Source organism: Mastacembelus armatus, chromosome 24 (assembly GCF_900324485.2).
Source record: "Mastacembelus armatus chromosome 24, fMasArm1.2, whole genome shotgun sequence".
Classification (NCBI taxonomy): domain Eukaryota; kingdom Metazoa; phylum Chordata; class Actinopteri; order Synbranchiformes; family Mastacembelidae; genus Mastacembelus; species Mastacembelus armatus.
This window is the reverse complement of record NC_046656.1, coordinates 21,065,799-21,089,117: the sequence shown is the minus strand read 5'-3', so window position 1 is coordinate 21,089,117 and position 23,319 is coordinate 21,065,799. Positions and strand designations below refer to the sequence as shown.

The 23,319-nt window shown below is 43.5% G+C and overlaps 1 protein-coding gene across 5 annotated transcripts in view; it reads left to right on the top strand.

The window, feature by feature from the left end:
- Positions 1-23,319, top strand: part of col12a1b (collagen, type XII, alpha 1b) — a 100,895-nt gene that overhangs the window by 36,976 nt on the left and 40,600 nt on the right. For 4 of the 5 annotated variants that reach the window (XM_026329557.2, XM_026329559.1, XM_026329562.1 and 1 more), the window contains 23 exons: positions 1,713-1,858; positions 2,774-2,903; positions 4,077-4,213; positions 5,609-5,738; positions 6,689-6,828; positions 8,279-8,411; positions 8,527-8,544; positions 10,036-10,175; positions 13,387-13,516; positions 13,732-13,871; positions 14,224-14,353; positions 14,515-14,654; positions 14,765-14,894; positions 15,011-15,150; positions 16,932-17,061; positions 17,832-17,971; positions 18,650-18,779; positions 19,135-19,274; positions 19,462-19,591; positions 21,315-21,454; positions 22,082-22,211; positions 22,362-22,501; positions 22,723-22,852. In XM_026329557.2, the coding sequence (XP_026185342.1) occupies positions 1,713-1,858; positions 2,774-2,903; positions 4,077-4,213; positions 5,609-5,738; positions 6,689-6,828; positions 8,279-8,411; positions 8,527-8,544; positions 10,036-10,175; positions 13,387-13,516; positions 13,732-13,871; positions 14,224-14,353; positions 14,515-14,654; positions 14,765-14,894; positions 15,011-15,150; positions 16,932-17,061; positions 17,832-17,971; positions 18,650-18,779; positions 19,135-19,274; positions 19,462-19,591; positions 21,315-21,454; positions 22,082-22,211; positions 22,362-22,501; positions 22,723-22,852 (2,994 nt within the window). The remainder of the gene's footprint in view (positions 1-1,712; positions 1,859-2,773; positions 2,904-4,076; positions 4,214-5,608; positions 5,739-6,688; positions 6,829-8,278; positions 8,412-8,526; positions 8,545-10,035; positions 10,176-13,386; positions 13,517-13,731; positions 13,872-14,223; positions 14,354-14,514; positions 14,655-14,764; positions 14,895-15,010; positions 15,151-16,931; positions 17,062-17,831; positions 17,972-18,649; positions 18,780-19,134; positions 19,275-19,461; positions 19,592-21,314; positions 21,455-22,081; positions 22,212-22,361; positions 22,502-22,722; positions 22,853-23,319) is intronic. The other variant, XM_026329560.2, reaches the window with a different exon arrangement.

Below are 23,319 nucleotides of genomic sequence, written 5' to 3'. Positions count from 1 at the left end.
GTTTTTGAGATAAACAACATGATTTAACTGCTCACACACATCGATGGCACTTGTTTACTTGCTTTTGTCCCCGTCACATCTACTCCAACATCTCTGCTTATACAACATATATTTAGCGTTTGATCTGAGGAAGAAAATCTTTGAACACAAGCTTCGTCTTTCCCATGATGCGGTGCTGTAAGCTGATGTCTGTGAATCTCACTGAGGGCTGTGTGTATATCTTGAGTAAGCTGATATCGTTCGACGATGGCTCTAAGTGCTTTTATTTGCTCATTTGTCTTTTATTGTTTCTTTTATTTGTTCTTAAATGAGCTGCTTCCTGCAGTCATAAAGCAGCCGTTAGACCACTGTGGGTTGTATTTACTATTTTAAAAAAAAACTCGGTTCACAATGTTCCAAAAACAAGTCTGCAACCTGCCGGCTCTGTGAAGGCTGGAGGCCGTGGGTTAGTGTGGGGGTCACCTCCATTCACTTCTCATAGTGTTAAAGTACATAAATAAGTCTTTAGCTAGCATCAGCTCCCAGTAGGCACATGGTCGAATTCAGCAAAGCAGACAGCTCAGATCTATGAGCAGCGTTCAGTTTGTCTTTCCCTCTTATAGACGTGACCTCTAGGTTGATTTCAAGACAGTCGAGTTAGACAAATCAGCTTTTTAACTTAAATTAACTTCATTTGTACACGTGCAACTCGACAAAGTATAGACAGTTTAGCCATCATGCCTTCTGAACCGAAACTGCACGGCTGCAAAACTTCTGCTTGCATGAACCGTGTAATGCAGATGTCGTACATTTACTGAACATGTGCGCATGAAAACATCAGCTGATACTGAAGCATTTAATTATGATTAGTTGGAAAGTGTATGCTTTTATCCAGTCCCAGTATCTAAAGCCAAAAGATGTCACACAAATGTTCGTGAGCTCAGAATGGGACATCCTGTTTCAAAGTAAAAGTCTGAGGCACCACTGGGAGCAGGTTTGAAAGGAGCTCTTGTTTTCCTGCCTCTCCCACATTCACAAATCAGATTATTGAAGGAAATCAAATTTCTCTCCTTTCTCTAAACTTATTTTTGAACAAAGGCTGGTTTTAACTATGTTATTAATATAGAGTACAGTTTTCCTGTGTGTCTGCATTTTAAAAAGAACCCATTCATCTCGGCAAACCAGAGAATTTAGACCAATTTAGTTTGTTTTTGGTATGACTTTTAGTTTTAATTATTTTGGAAACGGGGACATAACAGTGCAGCTTTTGTTTCCTGTTAGCAATACTTTCCCTGTCTGTCATGCACATTCTCAGTTGTAAAAACTTTTTTTAGCGTCTACTTGTCCAAGAAAACTCATTTTCCCAGCAGAAATCCCACTGTGTTAACTTGGTTTGCCTTAATCTCTTTAGCCCATTCAGGAGACCGCATGATTCCAGTAAACACTCACAAAATAACTTTTAACACAGAAGTCTTAACCTGACGTGATACCAAGTATTATACACATCAAAAGCACTGAACTTTATGGTTTCTCTGAGAAACTCTTTGATTTTGTTTAAATTGTGATCCTTTTTCTGCCAAAACCACATTCAGTCTTTTGCACGTGACGTTTTAATATTTAAACAGCAAATGAAAAATCGCTGATTTTCTACTGAAGGATACTAAACTCAAGGTGTTTGCTGTCACTCTGAGCCCTTCCTCCATCTGACTGTGTGTTTTTTTTTGTTCTGTCAGTGCCGCTGCCGCCAGTGGAGCGCATGAATGTTTACGATGAGGCTGTAACCACCATGAGGGTGAGCTGGGAGGCGGTGGACGGTGCCACGGGTTACATGCTGCTCTACAAATCCATCAACGCCTCTGAGCCTCAGCTGGAGCAAGAGGTAAAGTAGTGCTGCCTTCAATATAGCGGCTGAGTTTATAACATAAGTGGTTTGAAGTTTAATAACTCATCACGATGTTGTTATGATTTGCTATGCTCCTTTTTACTTTGTCTCTGCCCTTTTTGCTAATAATCACTAAAGGATCGAAAGCCAAGCATAATCAGCTTGTTTTGGTTTTTCAGAAGTTTAGTTCCGTCAAAGTTTTAGTCAGATCTACTGATCTGACAGACTATAAACTGACTAGATATGATGTGATGTGATATTAGCCTCAGGTCCTGCCAATAAATGATGGGAGTCAAGAAAACACAGACATGGACTCAGAAATTTACACACATCATAATTTGTGTGCTCAGCATTTCCTCCCTGACTTTATAAGAGGAGACTACTCCTTGCACCACCTAACTGCTTCCAGATGGTGATAGGATGAGCTCTTTGCAGAGCGGCAAGGAGCACCAACTGGTAATGGGAAGGATTAGCTCATGGCCTGAAGTCACTGGGGTGATTTAAACAGAGCAGATGCTATATGCACTAATTACACAACAAAGGAAAATTAAAGGAAGAGTCCATGTACAGTGAGGTGGTCTGAACTGTAAAATCAACACCTGACGTGTGAATCACAACCACAGAACCAAGCAAAGACTAAATAGTTCTTATAGTGTATTATTCGCATTAGATAAGCTAAACACTAAATGGCCATATGCTTTTCTAATGGCCTTCAGGTGTTCCGTCCAGTGCTATTACCTGGCTGCAGGGATTTGCTCCCATTCAGCCACAAGAGCTGTAGTGAGGGCCAGCACTGATGTGGGTTCCAGTTCATCCCAGTGCTGTTGGGTGTGGTGGGGGGGTTCTTTATTGGAAACATCACCTGTCTATCCCTCCTCTCTTGTCTTGGTTCCTCCCTCTGTTCCTCCATAGCTGCGTGTCGGAGAAGATGTAGCTAACGTCCAGTTGGTGCAGCTGATTCCCAACACGGCGTACACCATCACACTTTACGCCCTGCACGGTGAATTCGCCAGCGACCCTCTGGAGGACAAGGGAGTCACATGTATGTAACGCCGAACTGATTCTGTACTGTACATCGGCTCTACTCACATTTGCCGGAGGCAGAGCTCATCTGAAGACAGCAATGGTCTGTCTGAATTAGAGCTCAGTTGGCAAAGTCAAAAGAACCACAGTTTTACTGCAGTGATGATAGAGACTCAAGCTCAGACATGAGGGTAAGCTTTCATATGGAAAAAGTATTAGAATGTCCATGGACGCCCCATAACAACAGTTTCCTCCTGTACTGTCCCAGAGTGGAACACAGGGATGGAAAAAACAATAAAAAACGTTTTCCTTCTAGCTAATTCTCCTCCTCCTCTGACAAACACGAACATGTTTTATCCTGCACACTGGCATGCTGACTGCATCTGTCAATGAAAGCTGCACTGCTAAGTTTGCAGACTAGGCAGTAAGCTAACCAGGCAGCTGCTGTATAGAAGCCTCACCTGCAAATTTCACTTTGGCCTGTTGTGGTCCAACATGTGGTCTGGACTCACTGTTCGATCCTGGCTTTGAAACCACCTGATGATTTCTTATGTGAATGCAAATATTCTCTGATTCCATGTTTATGTCTTTGTAAATATCTTTTCCAGTTTGCACTGTCGGTCAGAGAAAATAATACATTTATAGGCATCACCTTCTGATGTGATTTTACACTTCAGTGAACGGGCCCAGTGGAAACAGGAAACAGTAGCATGTGAAGGTGTAAGAACGCCATCTGAAACAGTCAGCCAAATAAAGTTTGACCACGTCTTTTCACTATTTCTAGAAGAGCAGTTGTGATGTTATGTGTATAGTGTATAAAGCTTACAATGTACCAGAACTCTCCTGCTGTAGAAGGCAGGTTTTTTTTATTGGAGAAAAGGTTTTTTGGAAAGGTGAGGACTTTAACAGAATTTAAGAGAATTTTACTTTGATATAAGCAGTTGTTTTCCAAGAGCTGGACCACATCTCCCACATGCTGGAGTTTATATTTTGGACTGAAAACTTGCAGAGGATATCCAGGATATCCAAAGCAGCAGCACTTTCAAAAAGCTGCTTTCAGTTTTTCTGTGGTCTCACTGTGTAAGTCAGCATCTTTTAAAGAAATATTGACTGTGATGCTGGAATCAGAAATGTTTCTGTGCTGCAGGCGGGATCAGTACAGGTTTAATGTCCTTCACCCGTTCTCCCCCAGTGCCTGTTCCTCCTGCTGGAGTCCTGAGAATCACCGACGTTACTCACAGCACAATGAGACTCAACTGGGACGCTGCTCCCGGAGCCGTCCGCAAATACATAATCACCTACAAACCGGAGGATGGAGATGTGAAAGAGGTAAGACCTGGTTTTTGTTTTGTTGTTGTCCAGTGCAGACGTGGTCATGAAGCTCATAAATAGATAAAAATATACCAGAATGAAATGTTAAAGTCTAGGTCCACCCCCTGTACACCGACAATGAGCAGGGACGGACAGCTGCGACCTTTTCCATTGGCAGCCATCTGCTGTTACTCCCCTGCCCTGAAAACTAACCGTATGTCTTCAAAACATGTTTGAAAATGTTTGTGAGGTGATTTACAGATGACTTTGATCAATGAAACTTCTCTCAGAGCTTCTGAAGGGTGAACTTTTCAGGAGTGATATCTGTGTTCTGGGAAAGTGACCAAGGCAGGTGTTACAGCCGCCTCGCTGCGGAGCAGCAGCTCCACAGTGTTGGCTGATCTTTCTGAGAAAAGCGGTGTGCTGGCAGAGGAACGTCGGCCCAGCCAGACAGGATCATCCCAGCACCCCCGGTCCTCATAATTTCTCACTTGGATGTCAGCGCAGGACAAACAGTCTGGGATGAATCGGTAGCTGAAGATGCCGTCGATGGACATCTGTGAGATGTCTCCAGAAAGAAGCTCTGATGGATCACATGCAGAAGCTCAATTCCTCTTAAGGATTAATGCTGAAGGCTTTTTGCCTCTGTAGAAGAAGAAGCCCACACACTGGATTTATGCCTGCAGAATTTTTCTCCACTGGTGCTTACTTTACTCAGCTCTCCCCTGAAATGGAAAACCTGACTGAAGAGACATGTTCAGCGTTTTATGCATCAAAGCTTTGCCATGATTTATGCTACCACCTGGTCTTCTCTGACCCTGCAAATATACTCTTTTAATGGTCTTGAGTTTTCCTGAATGGCAAATATTTTAATCCCAGATTTTATTTTTCCAGGATTTGTCAGACTCACACAATATCTTTACCAAGACTGCTTCTAAGGAGCTTCTAAGAAACACCAAATAAATCATGGCAGTATAATGAAAGGCACCCTGTTGCCTTAGTTTGGAGGAGAAAATCCACAGTGTTATTAGTTTCAATCAGATTGAATTATTTAATTCTACAGTAAAGAAATTTTGAAATTTTAATTGCATCTGATTTTCCCCTTGCAGTCAGAATGAAGCGTTGCAGCAGTGTGTGTTGTGTACACTTACCACAGCCTAAGGTGTTGTTCTTTCTGTGGTTTGAGGAAAGGGCAGTGTTTTCCTGTTTATTCTGGATTGTTGAGGTTCACACACACACACGGCTCTGAAGTAATAAAACAAACTGACCCTGCTCGACAAATCAAACCAGATCTGAGATTCTTCGGTGGCCAGATTTTAAGACAAACATATTTTTTTCATAGCTTGAAAACATTTTCTGTGATTAAAACGCTGAAATGTTATAGTTCCTTATTGTCGGCTTTGCCACCGGCAGGCTGAGGTCAACGGTGACATCACCACGCTCCTCCTGACCAACCTCAAATCCCAGACCGAGTACGACGTGACCGTCACCCCGGTGTACGACGAGGGGCCTGGAGCCAGAATGATTGGAAATGCTATCACAGGTCTGAATCCGCTGTTTTGTTTTCATTTCATCCAGTAACTAAATTTTTATGTTTATACTTCCATTCATGTTTTTATTTTAAGTCGTTGTTTTTCATATTAGCTCCACGGCAGAATCTTAAGAGTCAGACATCTTTGTCTCACATGTGTCTGCATCTTATTTTCTTCCATTATTCCCTCATTTGCATCAAAGGAAAACTTCATGAAAAATCCTGATGTCGACTTTTACAGGAACAAATTATGCTCTGCAGATGTTTCTCAAAAGTCCTTTCCAGTGGTTTGCTGGTTTAAGACGTTAGAGATGTTTGATTTTTGTGCTAACACAACATTTTATGTTGTGAGACCTCACCAACCAAAGGGTAAAAATAAAACGTAGACAAAACTGAGTGACGGAGACACACACTGACTCGTGAGTTACTAAGGAGCTAAAACTACACTGCTTCTCATTTACATGACCACATGCACTGTACCAATAAATAATAAATGGAGTTCCATTGGAGCTGGATCCAAATTGGAGCTGGATCCAAGAACAGGGATGACACTTCTCCATATAGCTAGCCACCTGCCCAGCTACATTATGGCAGCAAGTGTGCAGGAGCTGTTCTGTCCTGTTGTGCTGCAGTGATTTCACGACTTCAGCTGGAGGATTAGCTCCAAAGTAGAGTCCAAAAAATAAAACTTTATTTCCTGATAGAAGACGAGTAGAGAACTGAAAAACATATTAATTTGGAATTTTGTTTTGCCTCTTTTCAGGAATCTAAGTTGCTGCCATTGTCTAAAATTTTGTCCCCACAAATATAGCTCAAGAACATACTTAGTGCCACTTCCAAACACACATGAACACAGACAAAGACAGTACACTTCATGTAATTGGAGGCACACACGTTAGTCAGTATTATTCTTTTCCTCATCTCTCTGCCCATCGTCTTTTCTTCTTTGCCTGTGTCAACAGATGTTGTTCCTGCCCCCAAGAACCTGCGTTTCTCTGAAGTGACCCAGACCTCGTTCAGAGCCACCTGGGACCACGGAGCCCCGGACGTGTCCCTCTACCGCATCGGCTGGACCAAGAAGGGGAAGACCGACTTCCAGTTTGTAAGTTAGTGAATCTGGAACTGGACCGTTTCTTAAATGCTCTTGTGCAGTGATGGTCCATATTAAAATGCAGAGCTTTGAAGACAAGAAATGTCTTCGCATCACTTCATTGTACTAAACCCAATAACAGATCCATGTGAGTGAAGGGTGTTATGGGAAAGTGTAAGTCAAATGATATACAAGTATAAAAGAAACAGTCCCGTCATTGTTCAGAACACGTGTCTTCGGCTAAACTAGGAAATGTCAAGTCAACATCTACTCCTGGCTCTGCTCTTCATTGTCTGTTTATCATAAATGCATCTTCAGCAGTGGGATAAATCATCCAGTTAAGCGCTTTCTTTCAAAATATGTAAATGAGCTTCACTTGGACAGCACTGTCTGTCTGCAGTGATGGTTACTCATCTGGTTCCAGTTGCCTCGTCCATACAGCATCCAAGCGGTGCTGCAGGTTTTTGACTCTGTCCTGACAGAGTTTCCTCCCTGTGATTAAAAGCGGATCCTGGACTCACATAGCAGCAGCACGGCTCTGAGTTCAGGTGAGGATCGTTAGGACACATCTTCCTGTAACATTCCTGGCTCTCGTACACATGGAGGTCTGGATGAGCTCTGATTATGAAACTGAAGATGGGTTTATTATTGTGCCATAAAATAGCCATACTGCAGAATTTGATTAAAGATCTTTTTTTTTTTTTTTTAAAGACGATGTCGAGAATGATCCATTGTGGATCTCTTAAAACTGCCATAGATCAATAAACGTATTTATTGTGTGTTCCAGGACTTAAGTAAAAACAGCCTGTTTTGTAGTTGAAGCCACAATAACATGCTTTGTTTTCTTGTTAGGCTTTGGCCCAGGAAGGTTGTTTTTGGGCCCACTTTTGCCTCCCCCTGCACCATACAGTTCAGCAGAAAAATCTGTGAATGAAATCTATACCAGGTTATTACGGGATTCATCCCTTTATCAAGTTATTCCACTTGGCCAGATGTTTTTATGAACTCATTACAACAGAAATCTGCAAAATGCTCCTCTTGCTCTCTGAGGTCGTGTTTTACTCAAAGTGTTGTCAGCACTTTCGCTGTGTCCCGTACGGAGGGATTCAGGATATGTTCGGTCGAGCTTTGCACACAGGCTTGAACTCGGAGGGGAACCGCTAGCTAAGTATGAAAAAGCATTTTTCAACATGTCCGGTTGAGCACGACATTGAGAGGCAGAACTCTCTGGAGACAGTTCAGCAGACGAAATGCCAAGGCTAGAGTGATAATGGAGCTGAATGGAAAAGGGCGTCTTGCCCTTATTGCTGAGTATTTCCTGCCTGTCACTGAAACTGAAGAAGATGTTTAGATGGACGACGACTCTTTAACTGCACGAACACATGGAGTCTCTCTGCTCACGGGTTTCCATTACCGTTACACTAACTGACCTGTCCCGTCTCTCTGCTGTGTCTGCTGCTAGGCTATCCTGGGCGAGAATGAGAACACCCACGTTCTGCCGAACTTGGACCCGGACACCGAGTACACCGTCACCGTCACAGCCATCTACCCAGACGAGTCAGAGAGCGAAGACCTGATGGGAAGCGAGCGCACATGTAAGCTCTACCCTCTGTGTCGCCTTCCCGGCTCCCAAAAAGCAGCCATTATATTTTACACTGACTGATGTGACTCACGGTGAAGTAACGCTGTTTTCTCAATGTCTCTTTCTAGTGTTAAGGGATCCCACTGGTATGTCGTATGAGAAAGACCGGTTCCTTTTCACTGTAATGTTCATGAGTTTGAATGGAATGGTAATCTGGATGATGAGGGACACTGTTGATTGGAGCTCACTGTGTCTTTCTTGCCTGCATGAGTTTTCATTTTTGTGCCTTGCTGGGTGTTCACACCACAAACTACTGGAGGAGTCACTGACACAACCTAAAGAAGCTTCAGTCTGTCAGTTGTGACGTCTGTGGACAGTTGGAGAAGCTTTAATACCCACATAGTTCCTGTTCACCTGTCAGATTAAAGTACTGCTTAGTCTTGATTGGTCACACATAGACATAATCAATAACAAGCTCAGTTGGTCAGAGCATTGGCAGGTCGAAGCTTTAAAGAAACATGAATCTCAGGTCCTTGTCTGGTTTTCTGTGTCGGTGCTGTGAGTTGTGCAGATCTAGATAAAAAATAAACCTGGTCCGGTTTTTTGTACCAGGACGTCTTGTTGCCTTATTCAGAGCTGTTTGATTTGATTTAATTTGATTCTTACATTTCCAACAAACTCACCAAACAATGGGTGTCACACAAAGATGTTCACGCAGCCCTGATGTTTGGATCAGTAGTAGACTGTGGTGTGAACTTAGATCCAGAGCTTCAAATGCAAAAAGTCTGAGAACTTACATTGTCATCCTCACAGACCTCCATCATCATCATGACAGGTTGTTTTAATTCCACTCTGAACCATTTGTCACCATTTTGTCATTCTTACACTCATCTCATATTATAATGTCATTTTATCATGTCTCCATGTCATCCTCCATCAGTGTCCACCTCCGTCATCTCATCAGCGGCGTTGCATGCGGTTGCATTATTGTGCACTGTTCCTGCAGCAGAGCTGGAGCTCAGGGATCTTCAAGTTCAGCTGAATATGTGACACAGATTGTCATGAGGCTTTAAGATGATTTATTGTACCCTCAGAAGGTTTTATTATTCCCCCAAAAATGGATGAAGATGCCACTTTAATTTTTCACGAACCCCAAATTTAGTTAATACCAAAATGTACAAAACCCCAGATGTTATAGCAGCTGCAGTTTTATTTATCATTCACATATTTGCCATAATCTTAAATTTATTTTCCCCAAATTTGTCTCCAACACCAGCAGCTGGTTCATGGTAGCCTGCAGGTTGTTTTCTGTTACATGAGAATAGTGAAGGGACAATTTGGATGTTGTGGACAGTCAAACCGAGCAGTCCGATCGATAAGATAAACGATTGAATGAGAACTTACTGGACTCCGCTCCTGCTCTGAACAGTTTCATTGATCACACTCCTCAGCCTGCTTTAAACCTCATCACTGTCCTGCTCTTAATCCTACCAGTGGCCCGTCCAGGTCCCTGACCCACAGGACTCTGGGAGCATCACTGTTGTCGTCGTCACCATCACCACCATCATCGCTCATCAAACACAAGATCTGCTGCTTGTACTGTTTATCTCACTGGATTTATCTGTACTCCCCCCCAGTGATCAGCGGGCCTCCTCGAAACCTGAGGGTTTTCAACGCCACCACCTCCACTCTCCAGGTGAAGTGGGACCCCGCGGTCGGCCCCGTCCAGAACTACGAGGTCATCTACAAACCTGTGGCCGGAGGCGAGCCCGTTTCGGTACGATCACTTCTCATTTACATGGTTTAAATGTAAGCTAGCACCGATTTATCCGTTCTGCATGAAGTAAATTCAATAGTAAAGATTTAGGATCTAATAAAGCAGTTTCTCCTAGTCATAGATGCTGAGTTATATTGTGGTAATGAAAAAATAGATGTCAATTACAGTTCACGTAAGGCGATAGGTGTTTTTGTTGACATTGGTCTGTGTCTCATGGAAAATAATACTGCAGTATATTTACGTAACCTCAGTTTTTGCAGTATCGCTGTGTTTGTCAGCACCAAGTCACAGAACTCACATAAAATATTGTTTTCTGAAAACACTCACACACACACCAGCACCCGCTCTGCATTTTATTCAGAGACGGGCGCTGGAGCTGCTCCGCTGACACGAACAATAGAAGCGACCTCAGAGATTTCTAAAATGTTTGTTTAAGTCTCTACACTCACGCTGGCTTCAGTTCAGGGATTGTTTTGTAAATTTGAGGTTTTGCCGCTCCCCTGTGAACCCACATTATCACCCGAGGAACAGTTTGACTAAATTCTTCTTCAGGGTGTATTTTCCTTCCTTGTTCTTACAAAGTGAGGTTTGTTCTGCTGGTGCTGAGGAGTGGTGTGTTGCTTTTCGACCACTTGGAACATCTCCAGTCTGCTTTGGACACTCGATGGCTGATCAATGAAAGTCTCAATATGACTTTAAGACTTTAAGTCTGGGAGGAGAGTTTGCAGCATGAGTCCCAAACCACATATAGAAACAAATCAAGTGTGAACTATTGGATTTGATGGGACATTCTCGCATCCTCATGAGATACTTCTAAGATGTTGAACATGGGGAAAAAAGCCATAAAACTCCTCAGGGAAAAGAGCTAAAAGCACTAATAGTGTATGCAGTAGTTGTCATGTGGTTTTATGAAACAGACCATTTGGAGTAAAGGATGTTTGAGTTAGATGGATAAACAGATGGATAGCAGGAATGAATGAAAACTTCATTAATCCCCAGAGGGAAACTTGCAGCTACTACTTAGCTTCACTGAGTTATACACCAGTCGTGAGGATGATCTAAAGAAACTGTACTTTAGATGATTTGTTATACAGTGGGTATTCACCACACAGGGCACCAGTGGTGGAAAATAACAGCCTGAGTAGTACAAAGTACAAAAGTATCATCAGTAAAACCTTTTCTTTATGAAGGGATTTACTTTTAGCTCTTTTTTTGGATCGATTAACCATTTCCCTCTTAAGATTTCAATATTTTATTACTTTTTTATAAGTCAAAGAGAAATTTGAGTTGTAGGGAGGTGTTCTTTGGAGTCAAGGGTCACAACAAAGAGAAACTCATTTCCAAGGTGGTCCTGAGTGCAGCGAATCTTCTTTATCATTGCTTGGTGCTTACTGGGTGCAGGCTGCAGAAGTCAAACACCCACACACTTAGATGGCTCATACAGATGTGAGCACAGTAACCAATAGGAGAGATCGTGAGAACATCGTTGTAGGGTCCTGCCCAGCGTAGGTGCCTCGGTGGAGTGTACTGTATATACTGTAGATCAAAATCATAGCTGCACACAGACGACACAACATGACAGCTGTGTTTACATTTTTAACAAGAAAAACAAGATGTTGAGGGATCTCGTCAAACAAACTTTGCAGACAAAAGGTCCCTGTTGATGTGTTAAAAGGGTTTTCCAGAGCTCAGGCCTAATGTAAACTCTTAAATCTGCAACCAGTAACTGCGCTTATCTGATAAATATGGTCATAAGTACAGTATTTGTTACTGTAGTGGAAATACAGTGAAAATAAATCACCCAAGTAGCTGAAAATAAAAGTGGAGCAAATGGAAAATGAATTTATGGGCTGTGATTTGAAGTCATCATCATGAGTCACAGTAAAGCTGAAGTCAACACACCAGGGAGTACAGACTGCTGAAATGTACACGATGGATCCTGGTTTAAATTCTCGTCTCCTTCGGAGCGCACTGAGATTTTAAGTAGTAAACGCTGCCAGAGCTCAGGGCCGTCCTGAGCGCCGTCATATTTGGACATTTGGTTTAAGGCTGCGTCCTTCACTGTGATTGCACAGAAAGACGAGAGCTCCAAACTCCATTCCACATTCCTGCATGGTGACACGATCGATGAGCTCTGGAAACATCTCGAAATGAAACCGGGTTGTGTGAGAAGAATTTCAGTGTTTGATTGTGTCTGGGTCGAACCGGGATGTCAGGACCACTAATCTTGTCTGTTGGACGTCATGTCTGTGTCACATGTGTCCCAGAAGACGGGGAGCAGCTGGTGGCGTGTTGTCGTCTGTGTGGTTGTTGTTTTCTAACATCGGTCCTGTGTTTGTTTGTGCAGGATGAGCTCAGGGTTTCCCAGTAATGATGTCCACTTCAAAAATTGTGCAATAACAGACCCAGTTTTGAGCTCTACAGTGTGCTACATGTGTTTAATTATATTTGGCTGAATATGAATTGTCTTTAAAGGGAATTATGGGAAGAGAGAGGTGGTCTTGCTGTAGCTCACAGTGGAATAAATCAAACTGAACACATGAAGATATGAAGCAGCTGATAATTTGACTTTTTGACAACAAGTTTTGAGTGGGATCGTTCTGCGGTGAGGAACAAGATGGTGCTGATGGAAAAGTCAACTGAAAACATCAATACGGAGAAATTGAGATTGAGCGGGATGCGGCGTATTTGATATTCAACATACATTGATAGACTTTTTTGTTAAGAGTTGGTGATGCTGATGTTGCTTTGGCCTGTGGTGTCAGGGCAGAGTTATGAAATGAGAAACACAGTTATCTCATGATTAAAAATCCCAAGGGAGCCTCTGATTTTCCATCAGTAAACTAAACTTTCTCAGAGCAAAAACTCAGCCAAATTCCTAAAATGCTGATGTAAATATGATGTGACACCCACTGTCATTTTTATCTTAGCTACCAGACAGACTGTTTATGCCCTCTGTTTACAGTGTCATATCATTTCATGATTTATTACCGAGTTGTTTGCTCAGGATTTCCCAGCGGCCTACTTGGATTGTCTTGCAGAGAAACACTTTACTTGCTCATATCTAAATAATGTAAATGGTTTGTCTTCAGTTATTGTGAAGTATTCTCAGAGTTTCAGTTTAGCTTTTGGAAAGCGGAGAGATGAGAGCAGAGACCAGTGATTACAGACTTAGGGACATTAAAGTCTCACTGCTGTTTCCTGTGAACAGACGCAGGTTGGGGGGAAGAAGACCAGCACAGTCCTGCAGAAGCTCGAGCCCGACACGCAGTACTCCGTCACTGTTGCGGCCGTGTATCCCAACGGCGACAGAAAAGACATCTCTGGAGAAGGAAAAACCAGTAAGAGAAAAGAGCCCTCCCTGTCAGGGCAGCAACTCTCAAGTTTGAACGGAGAAAGAGTGAACGTGCAAAGCTGAGAGATGAAAAAGAAAGTGGGAAGAAGGAACAGTGAAGTAGAGTAAATGAAAAAATACTCCAGTGAAGTAGCGAGAAGTAGTAAGCTGGAGGAAAAGTACTGCATTGCTATCTCTAATACTGTAGCTGTGTTTCCTCAGAGCCCCTGGGTGGAGTGAGGAACCTGCAGGTGCTGAACCCGACCATGACCACCCTGAACGTGCGCTGGGACCCGGCCGAGGGCCGAGTGAAGGAGTACAAGGTCATTTATGCTCCTGCTGCCGGAGGAGCTGAGAGCATGGTAGGACTGGTAGGACCACGAGCTTCACACCATCAAACTCAGAAGTGACACCACGCCCTGATTTTATATGTCTCTATAACTTAGCTTAAATGAGCTAGTTTTGATTCAACAGCTAATGATGCACAACAAATTGATATTTCACAGCAGTGCTGATACCATCTGTTACTGTTGGGGCATGTCTGAATGTGGGTGTTAATTGCACTGCTCAGAGGGTGAATGTTGAAAGCTAATGATGCTGCCATTGTAACCACTAAACCACTTTTCAGAGTTCTTTATCATTGCAATGCTTGTTGATGTGGCTGTTAACAAGGTTTGGAAGCTGCTAATTTGTGTAATTTGTTGTCGAACTCAGGAAACCGTGTCAGCAGGTACAACCACCACCATGCTGCGAGGCCTGCAGCCCGACACCCTCTACACCGTGTCCCTGGTGCCGGTCTACCCTGAGGGAGACGGGAAGACGATGTCTGAAAACGGAAAGACAAGTAAGAACATTAAAATACTAAATTCATGTATTCATGAATTTCTTCTGAATATTGAGATCACACATTCTCCCAGTGAATAAAACCATCGCTGCCCTGGGCTGCATCATGTTTTTCCAAAAGCAGAAGCCTTAAGTGTGTATGTGACTTGTCCACTTACTCAGGACCACTGGGAGGGGTGAAGAACCTGAGGGTGACCGACCCCACCATGACCTCTCTGACTGTGGACTGGGAGCCGGCTGACGGCGCGGTCCGCCTCTACAAGGTCTTCTTTGTGCCTGTCGGTGGTGAACGAGAGGAGATGGTGAGGGTCTCTGACACCTGTCTGACCTGTCGGACGACACTGAGGTGATGAAGCTGGTCGAGAGGCCGCTGGTTATGAGACTAACTGTCGTTTTTAATTTGGCTAAACAGGAGCAAGTTCCTGCGAGCACCACCTCCATTGTTCTCAGGAACCTGATGCCCGACACACCGTACACGGTGTCGGTGTTACCGGTGTACCCCACGAGGGAGGGAAAACGCCAGTCGGAGAACGGAAAGACACGTCAGTCACTTTCATTGATGTTTATTAATCTCTGAGGTCAACACACCGTTTTGCACATAAGCTGAAGTGAAGGCAAAATCGATTAGGGCAAACTTAACAACAGTCTTTTCCCATAGTGCCTTTGGGCGGAGTGGGCACCATGAGGGTGACCAACCCGACCATCACCACCCTCACTGTGACCTGGAATCCTGCTGATGGCAACGTTCAGGGCTACAAAGTGATCTACGTTCCTACGGACGGAGGACTGGAAATTGTGGTAAGATCCTCCTGCTCTTCATCGAAATTCTCACCCAAAAAAAAAACAAGTAACAGACTCTGTGTAGACCACAAGAACAAACCACAGCAATAAATAACTAGTTGATCATACTTCTGCTGTAATGTCCCACATTACAACTTCATCATCATGTACAGAAAGATAAAATGACAAATTCTGATCTCATTCAGTTTGAACGCGACAAACAGGGGCACAACATGGCAAGTTAAAATAAAATACGTTCCTGGGAGTTGACCTTAAATTGAGTTAACTTAAGTGGTGTGAAGATTGATCTGATACAAGACTGAAGGCGTGATAGTCTCAAGCGCTTGGAGCCGTAGGTTAATCTGAGCTGAATCCAGTTTAGGTTTAGTTTAACCGTGTTGCAGTAAGTTGAAATAAACGTTTGTGATCTCTGTGGGGAAAGAACAAACTCAAATCTTCTTGTTTCTGGAGTCACCACAACAAATCATCCCAAGATCCACATGTGTTGTTCGGTTCAGGTTTTACTTCCTGACACAACCCACAGCTCTTGATGGTCCCTGGAGGTTCTCATCCAAGTACCAGGATGCGGTGCGTCATGTGGGAGCAGCCACAAAACAACCGAGATAATATCGAGGAACTAAAGTAAACACAACAAACGACAATGACAACAATACAAGTAAAACCCATTAGTTCAGCTGGTTTTCTCCTCAGACATCCAGCCTCACATTTGTCAGCCATTGCTGGTATAAAAACACTCTTGACTTCTGACCAGCATCTTCTCCATTTGTGTCGAGTCTGATTTTGTAACTTTCTAAGCCGGTCTGGAAAATGTGTGTTGTGTTGTTAACACCATTCCTTGGTGACACGCCATCTGCTCGTTGAAGCAGCGTAGATGGAAATGTCACGTCACTTCGAAGGCCCCTCTCGGTGCCTAGAGGGTGACGTAAGCTGCGCCCCCTCACTGAACGTTTATGGTCAAACAGCTACTCGGGTTTAAAACATGTCAGACTTGCAGACGCAGTTAATAAAAAAAAAAAAAAAAAAAAAAGCAGTCAGGCTGTGATTGAACCGTTGTACCTCAAAAGAAGCACGACGATCAAAGCCCTTAGTGAGGATTTAGTGATGTCATGCTTTCTGACAGGATAATCCCATCGTGCATTTTCCACACAATAGCATCTAAATCCTTTTTGGCAGAGTGGATCTGTTATTGATGTGTGGCATGTTTGTGGGTTTGTATTTCTGGAGTTCAGCTTGTACAGAGTAGGTCTGTGTAAATCCTGCTAATCAGACGCTTGTCTTCGCTGCTCGCTGAGCTTCAGGATGTAAAGAGGCGTGAAAACACATCCGAATGTGGCTCATCTGACAATCTGGCTGCTCGTGTTTGTTCAGAAATGGTTCGACATAACTTTTATTCCCAATTAGTGTGTTGAAATAAACTCTACAGAGGAAGTTTAAACCCCTGTGCCAGAGGAATTTAAAAACCGTCCATGCGGTTTCATATGCCGCGTCTTCAGAAAACCACAAATGTTGCTCATCCTGGATTCACTAGAACAATGTCAGTCAGCTTGAGCTGTGTCCACGTTTAACAGAATTTGATAGATCCCACATTTTTTTTTCTAGAGAAAAACACAGGAAATAAACCATAAAAACACATTTCACATAACAGAATCAAGAGTCACATCAGTATCACAGTGAAATGTCATTGTTCAGGTTTGAAGTTTCTGGACTGGACTCTGGGGCTGGTGGGAGTTTAACCTCTGGGTCAATGATAATCCACTTTATCATGTGTGTCTTTGTAGGAACAAGTGTCAGAGAGCACCACCACAACCGTCCTGGACAAGCTTCTTCCAGACACCCGCTACAGCGTCACCGTGGTCCCCGTCTACGCCGAGGGAGACGGGCCCAGCCTGTCTGACAGGGGCAAGACAAGTGAGTAATCGTGGCTGACCCCTGGGCCTCAGAGAGGGGGGATTAAAGAGGTCGTCTCCTGACCGAGCAACAGGGGCTTTAGGAGCGATCCAGGAGGAAGAACAATACTCTGCTCTGTTCTGCTGGTGGAACTGGCAGATGGCCGCTCACAAAAAGAAACAGACATAATGAAGTTATCAGGACTGGAGATAAAAATGGAAACTATGTGCTTTCACTGCCACTTCACTAACTTTAAATGCAGCAGGTACTCACAAGTTTTCTGCTGTAAATTTCTGTCCTTTTTTTTTTTGGGGGTTGGAACATTTTTACGTTTGTCTCATCCAGACAGAAAACGTTCATACTGTTTGTCTCACCTCCAACCTTTGACTGCTGCCTTTTACAAACCTTCTGATATCTAAAATAATATGGAGCCATCTCTTATAGATTAATTATTAGTTTAATTTGTGTTTTAAAACAAGTTATTTTTGTCTGTGCTGACTACACTTATGGTGATAGATGATGACTTCAGCAGGGAACAGTTTTTGTGAGATCCATTAAAGTTTCCATTTGTATCACAGATACACAAAGCACCAATATCAGTTCCAGCAGAGTGAAACTGAGCATGAATCAATAGATTTAAAGTGAAGTTTCCAGAAAATCACCAATTTCTTTGGCATCCAGCCTCTGAGCAAATCACCCCCCGGACACCAGCAACCTCTGCCTAGACAGCAGCTGTATGATGTGCTGATCCAAACCCTGAGCTCGTCTTCCTGTCTCTCGTCTCTGCTCAGAGCCACTGGGTTTTGCGAGGAACCTGCAGGTTACCGATCCCACCACCAGCACCCTGAACGTCCGCTGGGACCCCGCTGAGGGAAATGTTCGCGAATACATCGTGATCTGGGTGCCATCTGCCGGGGGAGAACAGGAAGTGGTATGACTGGACATATATATATACACACACATATACACATACCTGCAGACTGGTTGGCTTCATGTCACCCCATTTAACACTTAGGTGTTACCTGAGGGGTAGTTCATTGTGGTGGATTACACATCTGGACTAAGAATCCACTAATGGATCATGTACCGTATGGAACTCACTAGAAGCCTGGGACAGCAGAACCAGCACCCCACAGGTTCTCCATCATGGTCTGCACAGTCCTGAGTATGATGCCACCGTTTGATGGTGATAACGTGAAGGGTTATAGACATTTAATGTATTTAAGCATGTTTTCTTCTTTGAACCACATTACATTACAGGCTGACACGGTGCTGTACTGTGTCTTAGTTTGGCCTCAGCACGTGGAGCGAAGCCAGTGTCGAGATAATTACACTTGTTTCCAAGGCAGTGGATATAAAACAGTGACAGTAGATTGAAGTCCATTTCATTACGCTCCAGATTATGTGACTTGGTTTAACAATGTGGTGAAACACGATGATTTGATTTGGAAACAGATGAAATTATCTGAGTCAAGAAGTTAATATTAGATTAAAAGGACAAAGAACAAATTTGTGGCAGAGGGAGACGTACTCTCCTCTGGTCAGTCACTAAAACGAAGGTTCTTGGACATTTTATGAAGTGGAAGTTTTATCTTCTCTGTTCATTCAGGACCAGGTGACTGGAACCACTACCTCCACCGTCCTGAAGAACTTGGACCCGAACACGGACTACACTGTCACCGTGGTGCCCGTCTACCACGAGATGGAGGGAAAACCTCAGTCTGAACAGGGGAGGACAAGTGAGTCCAGACAAGAATGGTGATTGGTTTGTAGCTGGGCTTTAGTGCAGCCAGAATTCGTTTGGACCTAATAAACACGCCAAGAAATATGACTTGACATGAAATGTTCTGTTAATAAAAAGGCTGAGGTTCCATGACAGGGGAACCTGCATTTGAAACACAAGACTTCTAAAAACAAATCTAATATTTTTGATGTGAGATGTTTTTGATACAGCGCCTAACTAACAGTAATGTCAAATACACATTGGCCTGCACTGGGAGACCTGGAGGAAGTCCATTTATCACTCACGCTGCTCACTAACCAAATCAAAGTGACCGGTTCCTTCACTAACCGAGACCTGCTCCTCCTCCTCAGATCCTATGGGTGGAGTGAAGAACTTGGAGGTGATCGACCCGACTGTGAGCACTCTGACGGTCCGCTGGGATCCAGCGGTGGGCAACGTCCGAAGCTACAAGGTTTATTATGTTGCTGCACCATCAGGAGAAGAACACATGGTACGAACGTTTTACTAAGATGTAGCCAGGACTGTTCCAGGTGGATTTGAACGTTTATATCCAGGTTCCTAGAGCTTTGAAAACACAGCTCCAGCTCATTTACCCAGTAAAACCTGTGAACCTTCTCACCATAATCAGATGAAATCGTTAACTTAACTGACGGCTGGTTTAACACTTTGTTGAACAGGTGGAGGTTTCGGGAGACACCACCAACACCGTCCTGAGGAATCTGAATCCCGACACAGCCTACAACGTGGCCGTCGTTCCCATCTACCCAGACGTGGACGGCATAAGGCAGAGTGCGACGGGAAATACAAGTGAGTGACTCATCCGGGCGTTCGGCTCTGGTCCAGGTTGAGGACGGAGCTCACAGAGAGAGCCAGATAGTCCGATCTGAAAATAGCCCTCGTGCTTCAGAATACACATTTTTCAGATTGTCAGCTTTCTTCACTCTGATGCATGTGAAGAGTCCTGTAATGCAGAAACACCACCTGTGTGGTGCATCCTGCAGGACCTGTGAGCTCATGCTCTGCCGTAACATACGGTTTTGAAGGATCTTAAAGATTCTGCACCGTTAAACACAGTGAAACACAATGAAAAAGAGTGAAGTGTCAATGGGATGGCAGAAAAGTCAGGGACAGGATGTGTCGATGGCTTTATTTAGCTGGATTGTTACCATCAGTTAGAGAATCACTGCTTTCTAGGATTTGGTTGCACCTGAAACTTCACTGGCTATTTCCTGACCAACTAGTTAAGTAGCTGGACTATTGAAAGGAAAGGCTTAGCTGGTGAAGACTTAGTGAGGACTTAACTAACATAACTACACGTAACTAAGCTAAGTTTGAAAGTACGAACAGCTGGTCCACAGTTTGTTCGGTATTTACAACCGTATACCTCGTGATTTATTTCCAGCCTTCCAGGGGTGGTCCTGCAGTTACTCGTTGGGACTGCTTTGCCTAATGTCTCTCCAGCTCTGCAAGAACTCTGCAAGAACTCGTTAACATCCAAACAAATGTTTTACTGCAACTATAAAATTTCTGTAATTGTTGATCCTTTTCACGCCATAGATGTTTGCATGCTTTATTTATTTCCAGGATCTTGGTTTGTATTTAAGGAATTTATGTTTATTACATCCACGTATGCGACAGAACGACGCAGAAAAGAATAAAAAATGTATAAAACAACAGAGGTGCTGTGGATCTTAGGAGCACAGCTCTGCATTGCCTTTGCAAGTAGAGCTCATCTCATTAAAAATGTGTTTGTCAGTAACATTTTTTAAGTATTTAAGGAATTTATTAAAATTTATTAAATGTCGTATTTCCTAAAAAACTGCATGATTTATTCTAATACACTTACAAAACGCTGCTGGAAATCTTGGATTACATGGTGTTTAACCCGCAGATCGTCTTTAAGGTCTGGAATCTTTTCTAAAACTTTGAAAATGTTTTTTTTTTTGGCATGAAACAGTAATTTTGCACTTCAATACAAATAATATATGAGAAAAAAAAAAAATATTTTTCACTCGACTGAAACCACTGGCTGCCTGGAAGACATCTGAAAACCTGCCCATAACACAAAGTACACTCAGTTTGTATGTAATATGATAAAACATGCAAAAAACCACAGGTATGGCCCTGAGAAAGATAATACAGATATTGGGTTATCCAGACACTTGTACTCACAAAAGAACATAATGAATGCCAGAAAGTTTAGGCAACTTTCCTGACTCTGACACATCTGAACACTGATGTGGTAAACCCACCCACTTGGTGCACCCTGCAGGACAGAACAAATGTTAAGGCTGATTTGCAGCAGATAATAAAATCCTTTTTCCAGGGAGGAATTCCTTCAAGCTTAAAAAAAATAAAATCTCTTAAGGATGTTTTTTGCATCTTAGAATACCAGAAAGATAGTCACAGGAAGACTGATTGACATCCTCCCAAACTTGGACACATCTGACCGTCCTAATGAACTCCCTGCAGGATTAAGTGAACAGCAGTTGTTATGTGCAGTGGTTGTAATGTTTCCCATCTCTCTCAGGGCCTGTGAGCGGAGTGAAGAACCTCCAGGTGACTGACCCCACCACCAACTCCCTGAGGGTTCTCTGGGAACCGGCCGAGGGCGACGTCAGACAGTACCAGATCATCTACGTCCCCGCCGCCGGGGGATCTGAGAGCATGGTCAGTTTACACCCATGCTTTGTTTCCCTTCTGACGTCTCCATCCACTCTGCATATAGTTATAATTTGTAAAAAACACTGCAGCACTGACGACCTGCTGTGTCTGATCTTTTCATGGAATTTGTGGACTGTAAGAAAAAAGAGGCTGATCTGATTTATTTTGAACAGAAACTGTTGTTCACTCTGGTGACAACAGCTGAAGTTGAAAATAAGAAAAAGATTGAGTCTCCTCCCCGACCTTTGTGCTGCAGCCAAACATTGTTTAAATCCAATACCCCAAATAAAAAATGATTTCGTACTCTAGTGGGACACTCCAAACAAACTGATGGCAAATATTTCAGGCAGAATTCTGGGAATGTGTCTAAAATGCTGCACAGCACCTCTGGAATGATCCCATGTGATGAACGGGCGCAGCCATTAAAAACACAGAGACTGTGAATATTTCACACAGCATCTGCTTCCCTGAAGATCTGAAACAAAAGCAATGAGACATGAGACGATAAGTTGAGTTTTCAGGGTGTTTTTACACATAAATTAGCATCACTCCCTGACAATGATATTACGTGGACTCAAATGGAAGCAGATAAACTCGTGTTTCTGTGGCTGATGTTGTTTTCTCCCTTTGCAGACTCAGGTATCTGGGATGTCAACCAGCACGGTGCTGAGAGACCTGCAGCCAGACGTCGAGTACAAAGTGACGCTGGTGCCGATTTATGCCGACATGGAGGGAAAACGTGTGTCGGAGAACGGGAAGACAAGTGAGCAGCTGTAACGCAAAGAGCTTCACCAAAAACTGTCCTAGTTTGTTTGAACCTAGAGCACAGATGGCACCAACTGTCCAGAGGCTAATCCACTCATGAAGACTTAGTGTGACGGTTTTTGATCTATTCTCTCTGCTGTGTTGACAGAGCCTCTGGGCGGAGTGAAGAATCTGCAGGTCACTGATCCCACCACCAGCTCCCTCAAGGTGCGCTGGGATCCAGCGGAAGGCAACGTCCGCCAGTACCGCATCTTCTACGTTCCTGCATCTGGAGGCACCGAGGACATGGTGAGACTTCCTGTCCTTCCTCACAGACTGACATAGAGAACTGTAAACACCAAGAGCTGTTAGCATGGTACACTGATGCATTATGCGCTTGTGCCCTCAATGTGTGTGTGTGTGTGTGTGTCAGAGGTCATCTGGAATCAGTGTTTTGAGGACAGTTAATGTTATTTTACGTTAACTGTTGTAAAATAAACAGAAAGCTGTGTTTTCCTGTGTGTGAGCAGGATCAGGTGTCGGGCGGCACCACCAACACCGTACTGAGGAACCTTCTGTCAAACACCCCCTACACCGTGACTGTGGTTCCAGTCTACCCAGAGGGAGAGGGTCTGCGCCAGTCGGACAGAGGAAAGACACGTAAGTCCCTGATTTAAATTTCTGATTCATGTTGAGAGCAAAAACCTGGTGAAGTTGCATCTTTCAGTGTAAACAAAGAAAGTAGTTTAACATCAGCTCATACTGGTTTGTAAAATCACACTGTGAGTGGAACCTCTTAGGTCTGTTACGTTTAGATGCATGACCTTTAACCATCCCCTAAGGTCAGACTTTAATGGAGCAGCTGCTGGTGGCCGACAGCACAGGACTGAAGAGCAATAGAACAGTCTCAGGTAACACCGACGTGTTCCTGTAACCAAGACACGTGTTGGCTTGTCTGAAGCTGAAGACACTTTTACTGGTTAGTGGTGAAGCTTCCGTACACTACGAAGTGGCTTTAGGCAGCGTTTTGGACCAGTTGGGAAGGTTGTATTGTTTAAGGATCTGTGATATATTTCTCAGATATCACTCCAGCAAAGGGGACACACAACACAGCATTCATTTTTTTC